At 59.3% G+C, this 10241-nt stretch overlaps 1 protein-coding gene across 1 annotated transcript in view; it reads left to right on the top strand.

Annotated features, from left to right (window-relative positions):
- The window catches only part of LOC111145471 (progestagen associated endometrial protein), a 35386-nt gene extending 26542 nt beyond the window's left edge, over positions 1-8844 (top strand). Inside the window, exons 6-8 of the mRNA XM_022500366.1 lie at positions 7717-7805; positions 8566-8650; positions 8750-8844. Of these exons, the coding sequence (XP_022356074.1) occupies positions 7717-7805; positions 8566-8650; positions 8750-8844 (269 nt within the window). The remainder of the gene's footprint in view (positions 1-7716; positions 7806-8565; positions 8651-8749) is intronic.
- Positions 8845-10241: the final 1397 nt, after the last annotated feature.

The raw sequence follows: 10241 nt of genomic DNA, 5'->3' as shown, positions 1-10241 counted from the left end.
AGATGACATCGCCCCCTTCCTGCCCCATCAGAGGAATCAGGAGGGACCGAGCCCACCCGGGGCTCCCAGACCTGCGCCTCCTCAGGCCGCGGGGTCCTCGGGGCCCCTGCTCTGAGCCTCTCCTCCTCCAGCAATAAAGGAATCAAGCAGCCAGCAGTCTGCCTGGGTCTTTCTTGGTCGTCGGGTGCAGGAGGCAGGGTTCGGGCTTCGGCACCACGGCCCGCGACATCTGGGGATCAGCACTCATGACGGGGTCTCTCTTAAACCTGACAAACACGATAAAAGGGTCTCAGGGGGCAGCGGGCCTGATAGGCTGCGGACCGCACAACCTTCACAAAGGACGGGCAAGGAACGTGTGGGCCCTGATGTAGTAAACACAGACGGAGAACCATACGTGCGTTACTCGCCCATCAATCTGTGCTCTTCCGAAAGCGCAGCCCCGGGACCCTCACGGTCGTGTCCAGAAACAGGAGGGTGATTGCTACTAGGAAGCCTGGACACAAGCTCCACATGCCGATGCGCCGACCTGCTCTGGGCTGGGACGGAATAGAGGTGTCCCTAGTCAGTGGGTCCCGGGAAAGCAGTCAGAGGTGGAAAGGAGACCTGTTTTCCACACGTTCAGTGTCCCTAATGTAGGGTACAGAGAGAAGCAGGGTATCTTAAATACCAAGAACAACTTAGGGGCGCCTGGGTGGCTCAGTGGGTGAAGCCTCTGCCTTTGGCTCAGGCCATGGTCTCAGGGTCCTGGGATCCAGCCCCACATCGGGCTCTCTGCTCAGCAGGGAGCCTGCTTCCTCCTCTCTCTCCGCCTGCCTCTCTGCCTACTTGTGATCTGTCTGTCAAATAAATAAACAAAATCTTAAAAAAAGAACAACTTAGATACAATATATACACGTATTTTTATATGTGTAAAATTAGATACATGTGTTATAGATACACTTCTGGAAAAACACTAATCACCATTTGAGCTAAAAGGAAAACTTTAAAAATTAATTTAAAATATATATATTTTTTAATTCTTTAACTGAGGCGTAGATGAGCCGTGATGGTATATCAGCCTCAGGGTCTGGCCTAGCGGCCTCGAGAACCGTGGACCCAGCACAGCGCTCAGCCCCGGAAGCTGACACGGTGGTCATGTCCGTGTGACTGACTGTGCTCCCCGCGCTGTACGTCTCGTCGTCGCGGCTCTGCGTGTCATAACCAGAGGCTGTACCCCTCCTCCTCTCCACCGGGTTGGCCCCCACACTGGCAACCACCAGTGCGTTCTCTGTATTTGTGAGTCTGTGTTTTTGTTCGTGACTTATTTTTCCATTTGTTTCTCAGATTCCACATATACGTGAAATCAAATAGTGTTTCTCCTTCTCTGTCCTGCTCAGCATCCTCTGGGTCCGTGCGTGTCGTCACGAACGGCGAGACTTCCGTCTGGGTTCGGCACGGGCAGTGCTCCGTGCTGTCTGCGCACCGTGTCTCCCTCACCCGCTCATGCACGGCAGGACGCGGGCTGCCGCCGGGTCTCGGCTCCTGCGGACGTGGTGCCGTGACTCGGAGAACGAGCGAGCACTGGGCACTGGCGGGAGGGCAGAGGGAGAGAGAGACCCAAGCAGGCTCTGCGCTGAGCGTGGGGCCCAATGCCGGGCTCGACCTCACGACCCTGAGATCATGACCCGAGCCCCCCAGGCTCCCCTATTTTTTAATTTTTTAAAGAACAATAGCTACAGAAAATAAAGAACAGCCCCAGACCTTCTCAGCCAGCTGTGATCAGGTGGCTCCTGGCCCGTCCGGTCGCCCGAGGGTGTAGACATAGACGGGAACTTGCTGGGCCGGCCTGCGGCCAACCTGGAGGAGGAGGATACAGGAGAAGGGAGAGGAGGACGGCCCTCCCCGCTGGGGATAAAGACCCAAACCTCTAAATAATTTATCAGCAGGTTGACTCTAACAATGAATTCAACACATCATGATTCAACCCAGAGAGTCAAGGACGTTTCCGTGTTAGGAAACAGCAAAACTTCAACAGCTAGGAGATCGGGGAAATGCCCATACAGGCAGTTTTTTTTTTGTTTTGTTTTTGTTTTGTTTTTTGTTTTTTTTTTTATTTATTTGACAGAGATCACAAGCAGGCAGAGAGACAGGCAGAGGCGGAGAGAGAAGCAGGCTCCCCGCCGAGCAAGGAGCCCGACGCGGGGCTCGATCCCAGGACTCTGGGATCATGACCGGAGCCAAAGGCAGAGGCTCCAACCCACGGAGCCACCCAGGCGCCCCCATATAAGCAGCTTTAACTAAGTTTTTAGAATATGATCCAAAAGTGTCATATCCCTTTCATGAGGCAAACTTTCCACCTATCGAAGGTGTCGTCCAACATCAGCTGGTTGACGCTGCGTCACCAAACAGCTTTAAGATCTCAGGGTCTTAAAACGTCCGATTTATGTGATTCGTGATTACTGCGACTTCCTCCACAGATTACCGGGCATATTGGACCTCACAGTCACGCAGGAATCTAGAGGATCGAACAGCCACCCCGGGAGGTCTCCGGTCACCACACCAGAGGGAAAACGTAGACACCCAGAGGGCGTAGGCCATCCGCTCCGGGCTCCGTGCGGAGAGGCTCACGCGCCACCTCCCTTCCCCGCTTCTGGGCCGCCGTCGTCACTCAGCTAGAAGGAAGCAGAAATGAAATACAGTCCTACCTAGGCCTGGAAAGGAGCACCCGTAAACCGATCATTAAAAACAAAAACAAAACAACAACCACAACACACAACCAGCGAACGTCACTCTTAGTAGTAAGAAACTGCTCGCTTTCCCCCGGAGACCGGCAGCACAGCGTGGCCGACCTCTCTCAGCAGCCCTGTGGAGCCTCGCGCGGAAGTTCTCGGGGCAGAGAGATAAGGAGAAGAAAGAAAAGGCGTGAGCACTGGGAAAGGAACGCCTAGCACGACTGACCGGGCAGGAAAGACAGAAGACACCAATTATTAACTCGGGAACGGAAGTGGGATCTCGCCACGGCCCCTGCAGGCGTCAAAGGACAAGAAGGGAATGTCATGACCAGCTCTACACACATGAGTGCGACGCTTTAGCTGAAACGGGCCAATTCCTCGAAAACTACAAGCTGCCACACCTAATCCCGTATGAACCAGACGATCTGAATAGCCCTACACTGGCAAGAAAATCGAATTCCTGATCCTAAAACTCCACAAAAAGACATTTTCTGGCCCAGATGATTTCACAGGAGAATCACAGCACATCTTCGAAGAATCGGTCTGAATGCCGCACAACCTCCTGCAGAGGATAAAAGAGGAAAGAACACTCCCTTATTTGCTTTATGAAGCTAATATTGCGCTGGTGCCAAAACCACACAGAGAGTTTTTAAAAAAAAAAAAAAAAAAAAGAGAAAATTGTAGGCTAATGTTTCTCATCAATACGGATGCAACAATCCTTAACAAAATATTAACAAATAGAATTCGGCAACATATAAAAATAATTATACACCGGGGACGCCTGGGTGGCTCAGTGGGTTAAGCGGCTGCCTTCGGCTCAGGTCATGATCCCAGCGTCCTGGGATCGAGCCCCGCGTCGGGCTCCTTGCTCAGCGGGAGCCTGCTTCTCCGTCTGCCTCTGCCTGCCATTCTGTCTGCTGTGCTCACTCTGACAAATAAATAAATAAAATCTTTAAAAAAAAATTAAAAAATAATTATACACCGTAACAAGGTGGGATGTACACCAGGGATGCGGGGGCCATTCAGCACTTGAAAACCAGACAGTGTAACGCACCGTGTTATTAGGATCGCAAAGAAAAATCACGTGAGCATAGCAGTCAAGGTAGAAAAAGCATTTGACAAAATTCAGCATCTACTTGTGATTTTTTAAAAAATCCTCAGAAAATGGGAATAGAGGGGGTTCCCTCAACTTGATAAAGGCATCTGCAAAAAATGTAGGATTGACACCGTACTTGGGACGCCCGGATGGCACCGTAGGGTGAGCATCCGACGCTTGGTTCCAGCTCGGGCTACGGTCTCGGGGTTGTGGGATTGAGCCCGAGCGTCTGGCTCTGCCCTCAACGGGAAGCCTGCCGAGATCCTCTCTCCCTCTCCCTCTGCCCCTCCCACTCGTACACTCTCTCTCTCACTCTAAAATAAATGATTATGTCTTAAAGAAAACAAGAGAATTAACGCTGTCCCTAGTGGGGCACGATGAATGCTGTCATCCATGATGGACGGGTGGTGAGTGATCGCGAAGGCGGTGAGGACGTCCACTCCCCACGTCCCACTCATCACAGTGCAGGAGCTGCCAACCAGGGCAACGGGGCACGCAAAGGTAATAAAAGGCATAAAAACCCGAAAGGAAGAAAGAAAACGACCCATGTTTGCAGAGGACACGATGATCTAAGTGGGAAATCCTCGGGAATCTACAGAAACAAACAGAAGGAAACTCCTGGAAGTGCTGAGCTCATCGAGGTTTCAGGATATCAGATAAACACAGAAAACCGATGACGTTTCTACATCCTAGCGAGGACGTGTGGACACTGACATTAAAGATGCCAGTGTTAGTCACCCCCAAGATGGTGGAAGACGGGGGTGTGAAGCTAGTGAAACGCTCAGGGTCCGATGCTGGGGGATGCACCGTTGCTGAGGGAAATCAAGGCGCTTCTCAATAAACAGGCCTACGGTGCTCATGAGCGGAGACTCGACAGACAGAAAGACGTCCGTCCTCGGGCTGGCGTGCAGCGTTCACACGGTTCCTACTGAAACCCCAGCAGGGCTTTTTGTAGACATATGTGAGATTTTTCTAAGTTTATATGGAAGCACGAAGGCACTAGAAGAGCCAACATAATTCTGAAAAAAATAATTGAATCGGTGGAATCGGCCCATTAAACTTCAAATCTTACTGTACAGCCAGAGGAATCAGGACTGCGGTGTTTGTAGGGGCAAAGACACTCCAATCAGTGGGGCGGGGTGAAGAGCCCAGAAACGGACCCACACACGCCCGACTGGCATGCAGTTCCCGGGACTGGGGTGTCCCCAAAACTGTGCTAAATCCTCCCTCATGTGAGTACAAGCCCAGACAAGGTCCTGGCAAACAGTGGCCTCTCCTTCCCTCGCTCTCCACGGGACCTTCTTAGGAAGGAGTCTCGTTTCTCCAAACCACAGCCCGGCCCTGCTCGGCTCGCTGGCCCCTGGCTCCCGTCCACTTCCCACCTAATTACCAAAACTGCTCCAAAGAAATCCCGCGGCTGAGCCGCCTGGCCTGCGTTGGGTGGGGAGCCCCGACGGCAGAGCCCCACTCCGCTCCAGGACACCGGTCCCCACACCCCGCCCTGCCCTGGTGCTTTCCGTGGCTCGTGCCCATCTCTACAAGGTAGAAGTCTGTTCCGTGCCTTGGGCGCTACAGATTCTGAACAGCCTGGGCCAGGGGCGGCCTCGGAGCCGGGCGCGGCCTCCATGGTCACAAGCCAGCAAGCAGCTCTCCTTTCCTCACCCGGCACCCTAACGACGGAGCCGCGGCAGGACGAGAAGTGGCTGGCGGGTCCCGCCCAGCGTGGAGCGCTGCAATTCCCCGGGAGGCCACTGGGTGGCACCCGCGGCCCCCGATTGCAGGAACAGCCTGGAAAACACCGGCCCAATCGGTGCAGAAATGCGGGGGGAACATTTGCCCCAGAGGCTCACAGTCCCCCTCCTGCCTGTCTCCCTCTTCACTCAGGCCAGGCCCAACCCCTCCTGGAGAGCCATGTTGGACATCCACAAGTGGGTCCCGCTAGTCCTTCGGTGACCTCCACGGTGTGGGCTGGACCTCGGGTCTGCGAGGACGTCAGCCAGAGCCTTCTGAGCTCCCCTCTGACGTGGCCGTGACTGTCCCAGGTCCCCCGAGGCCAGGCGGGCAGTGACCAGCGTGTGCGAGCTGCCAGGTGGAGCCCGGGCCCACGTCCCTGGGTCCTGCCCAGCGCACCCGTCCTCTCCCCCAGACCGCCCCCCCAAGACAGACGCTAGACCCCTCCCGGGGCAGAGGGAGGCCCAGAAGGGCCGTGGGCTGTCATCTGAGGTCCTACCCTGGATGCCCATGGGGACTCCCCTTGGTGAAGGTGCTGGTGACCTCTCGGAGGCCTGGAGCTGCTCTCCCTGTGTCTGGCTGGGGTGATGGGGGACCCCGGAAAGCCCGGGAGGGACAGCACCTCAGCCCCAGACGCGGGTGGGCATAATGATGGTAAGAGCAGCCAGCCTGTCCATGGGGGCGGCTCTCAGTCCCGGGGCTCCCAGTGCAGGAGGGGGGCGCAGGAGGGGGCACAGGACAGGGCTCGGTCAGGGCAGGGTCCAGGACCCAGTGCACACAGCAGACCCTCTGGTGCTGACCTCTGATGTCCATGGCTTGTATGACCGGGACGGAGGGGGCAGGGGGAGATGGCAGGAGGGAGGGACAGAAAGATTCGGGAGCACCAGGACGAAAACCCCTACCCCAGGCTCCGGTCCAGCCCCCAAACACGCACGGCTCCCCCCACCCCTCCACGCGCCGCCCCCGCTGCCCAGCAGAGGTCTTTTCATTTCCAGCTTGTGCACATTTTTTAACTTTTGTGGGAAAGGATCTGAGGCTTGGGAGCTGCTCTCCGGGACGTTCCCAACACCCACCGCCCCCACCCCCGCACCGCCCGGAGCAGTTTCTACAAACCTGCATCCGGGCACTGCCGGCCCGGCTCTCTTTGGCCACGGCCCTCCTGGCTGACTGGCTGCCCTGCCGCTCGGGGGCTGGTCTCGGGGGCTGGTCTCCCACGTGGCCTCCTGGCCCCCTCCCTGCCAACCCCGCCTCCTCGAGAAGGTGTGACCCTGACGGCCTTGCAGCCCAGGGATCTTGCCAGAACATCACCACCAGCTGCCGTCACGCAGATGAAATCCACATTCTAAACGTGACCCAGGAGCCTCTGTGCCCTGGCCTTGGTGACCTCCGGGAGCGCCCTTACCTACCCCACACCCCCCCACGTTCCCACGCCCCTCAGACCTGGGTTCCCTCAGTCAGCCGTCCCCCACGTGCCTCAGGGCTCTCGCACATGTCCTTCCACCCTCTAGAGTACTGTTCCCTCCTCCCCTCGCCCAGCCTCACCCAGCACACAGCTTAGCGGTCACCCCTTCCACGAGGTGGGCACCGCATGACACTGTCATTCATGTGCCCACACGTGGAGCCCCCGGGCAGGCTACACGTTCCAGAAGGTTCTGTCAACCTGTCACCACCTCCCCGTGCCCACAGGTGCCTGGCAGGAGGCGGGGGCCCGATCTGGGACAGAGCAGTCTGCCGCTCTGCCAGCCTCCTCCCATCAGGACTTCTGGACCATTCTCCCATTCCTCCTTCCGAGGGACACAGTCCCCGCTCTGCAGACCCCCCGCCTCTGGTGTCTGGGCTCAAGGGTAAAGTCTGTCTTCAGCCCTACCGTGACTCCGTCGGCCCAGCTCTGGTCTCCGGGCCCCGGGGTCGGGCTCTGCCTGGGGCTGGGCTCACTGTGGACCTCACACAGCCACCCCGGCCACCCCCCGACAGCAAAGGAACAGCAGTCCACAGCTCTCCCGTGTGACTGTGAGGTCCTCCCCACCCTGAGAGCCCCCAAAGCAAGTCAGCGCCACCTGGGCGTGGGGACCGGGACCCAGGTCCAAGGATGGAAGCAGGACACTCCCACCCAAACATCCTATCTGACCTCAAAGCCCTGGAAAACTGCAGCCTAAGCCTCCTGTCCCCTCCCCCTAGGTGGGGGCAGCGGCCACCTGCTCTGCCCAGCCATGTCCTCAGAGACCCCAGAGCTGACCAGCCCCCGCCAGCTTTCCTGCCGCTCCTGGGTGTTCCTCGCAGCCCCAGGGGATTTGGGGCGCCCGTCTGGGTGGCCTCAGCGGACGGGATAGGATCCTGCAGCCCCGCCTGGGTGAACCCAGCGTGACCGGTTCTCACTCCTGGTGTGACCCAGATAGCCGGGCTCCAGTGGACATGGCTCACAGGAAAGTGGAGAGTCAGTCAGAGAATTTGACACCGTAGCCTAGACTGATGGGGGCCCCCAGACCCCCTCCGGGAACCACACAGGAGGACGGCCGAGGAGCTGAGTCCGGAGCCTGGTGACCCTGAGGCTTCACGGACGCTCAGAGCACCAGCCCCATGAGGATCCAGGGTGCTCGGCCGCCTCAGCAGGCCACGGGTGTGGGGGCCGGGGGGACCAGCGTCAGCAGGCCACGGGTGTGGGGGCCGGGGGGACCAGTGGGAGGACGCAGGGAAGGGGCAGGCTCCCAAGAGAGGGGACAGACAGAGGAAATCACCTAAAGACCCTTGACATGGGAGCCAAGTGTCCCTGGCACATGGAGGGGAGGGTTCCCTCTGGGCTGGTTCCTCAGATCCTCCGAGGTGCAATCCCAGGGACATTGTCTTGTCCCCCCATGTCCACCTCTGGAGTGTCCTGTCCTCCCTGTCCCCCTCCCCCATGGCCATCCTGCCCTCTGTGCCCCTCCCCCACGGCCGTCCTGCCCTCTGTGCCCCTCCCCCACGGCCGTCCTGCCCTCTGTGCCCCTTCCCGAGCTGTAAAGCTGTGAACCGGCTCTGCCTCGGCTCCAGGCTCTCATCTGCACCCTGGCCCGCAGGGTCATGCAGCTCGCAGGGCCCCAGGAGAGGGTGGTGGGCCAGCGGCTGCTGGAGTCCGGTTTGAGTGGCCATGATGGGAGAGGGTGTGGGACATGCTGTGGGCAATATGAACCAGCGCCAGCCTGAGAGTCTGCGCGCTTCCCGCCTTCCCTCCCAGCTCACCTCCCAGGACAGTGGAAGGGGAGGAGGGGGAGGGCGGTCCTGGCTCAGACGAGCACCTGCCGGGAGGAGAAGCTGAGCTCCCAGGGGTGAGGTGACGCCCAGGACAGCCAGCAATGTGGCCAGACTGCCCCGACGGCACCCGCCGCCCAGGTCAAATGACACCCGCCCCACCCCTCAGAGATAAGGGGGGTGTCAGGGAGGCCACATCCTTCCGTGGGAATAATTCTGAGTGTTCAGGGAGCCTGGCAGGGACGGTCTTCTGACAAGTGGCCTCTGGAGGATGCCCAAGAAGAAAGGACCCGGCCGCCGGGCCTCCTCTCCCTCGGGCCCCGAGGTCATGGCCCCGCAGAGGGGGCCACTGCTGCTGCTGGCCCTCAGCCTGGGCCTGGCCGGTGCCCAGAAGACCCTAGACGACGTGCCGGTACAGCCCGGGTTTAATGCCCACGAGGTAACAGAGCCGGGTCAGGGCCCAGACACAGTCCTGGGACAAGGAGGCGGGTGCCCCTGGGGGCTTGGCATGGCAGCGCGGCAGCCTCTGGGAGCGGGACCCGGGGAGAGAGGCCAGCCGAGAGGCGAGGGGCGGCTTGGGCCCAGGCACAGGCTCGCAAAGGGACAGCTGCTCCTCGCAGAGTCTGCCCGGCCCAGACTGGAATGGAGGGTCCTCGCATTCCCGCTCGGCCCTGGGGGCAAGGAGGGGCCCAGGGTCCCCCCTGCCTGCCTGTCCCATCTGCCCAACACCCAGCACTGTGGGGAGCGTGGCTGGAGCGAGGCCAGCACTCGGTATGGTTCTGGGGCATCCCTCTCACCTCCCCAGACCCGGCCAGGTCATGTGGAACCCCGCAGGGGTCAGTGCTACGACCAGACACGGGAGGAGCTGAGGGAAACGGGAAGGGAGAGGCAAGAAGGGGACTGGGGGAGACAGAGGGCAGCCTCACAGAGGAGGCCATTTCCAAAAGGCCAGCTGCCCCCCCCCCCAGCATACCCTGCTGGCCCTTGAGCTCCCCAGGCGGCGCTCAGCGCTGGGGTGCTGGGGCCTGAGAGTGGAGACTCGGGCCAGGGAGTGTCCAGCCCCCTGCACCCCGCACCCCGCAGGTGGAGGGACGCTGGCTGACTGTCCAGCTGGCTGCCAGCCGCGCCCACCTGGTCTCCCCAGACGACCCCCTGAGGCTCGGCCTCCATTCCATTTGGACGCGGGGCGAGGATGTGGAGTTCGTCTTGTTCTGGACGTAAGCATGGCCTCTGCAGCCCCTCGCAGAGTGAGCCCGCCCGGAGGCCTCCCAAGGGACGGTGACCATTGGGGAGGACCAGAGAGACATAAGGCACTAAGTTGCAGGCTTGAGACCCCCCAAGAGGTGTAAATCTAACTTCAGAAGCCCCAGAGCCTTACCACGAGGGGCCGGGGACAGACCCGCACACGCCCGGTCCCTCCCACCGTGGAAACCACAGAAGCCCGGGCAGGGCTGGGCTTCACACTGGTCAGGAGCATC

This window comes from Enhydra lutris, unplaced genomic scaffold (genome assembly GCF_002288905.1).
Source record: "Enhydra lutris kenyoni isolate GAN:26980312 unplaced genomic scaffold, ASM228890v2 scaffoldscaffold13, whole genome shotgun sequence".
Lineage (NCBI taxonomy): Eukaryota > Metazoa > Chordata > Mammalia > Carnivora > Mustelidae > Enhydra > Enhydra lutris.
This window is presented reverse-complemented; position numbering and strand designations above follow the sequence as displayed.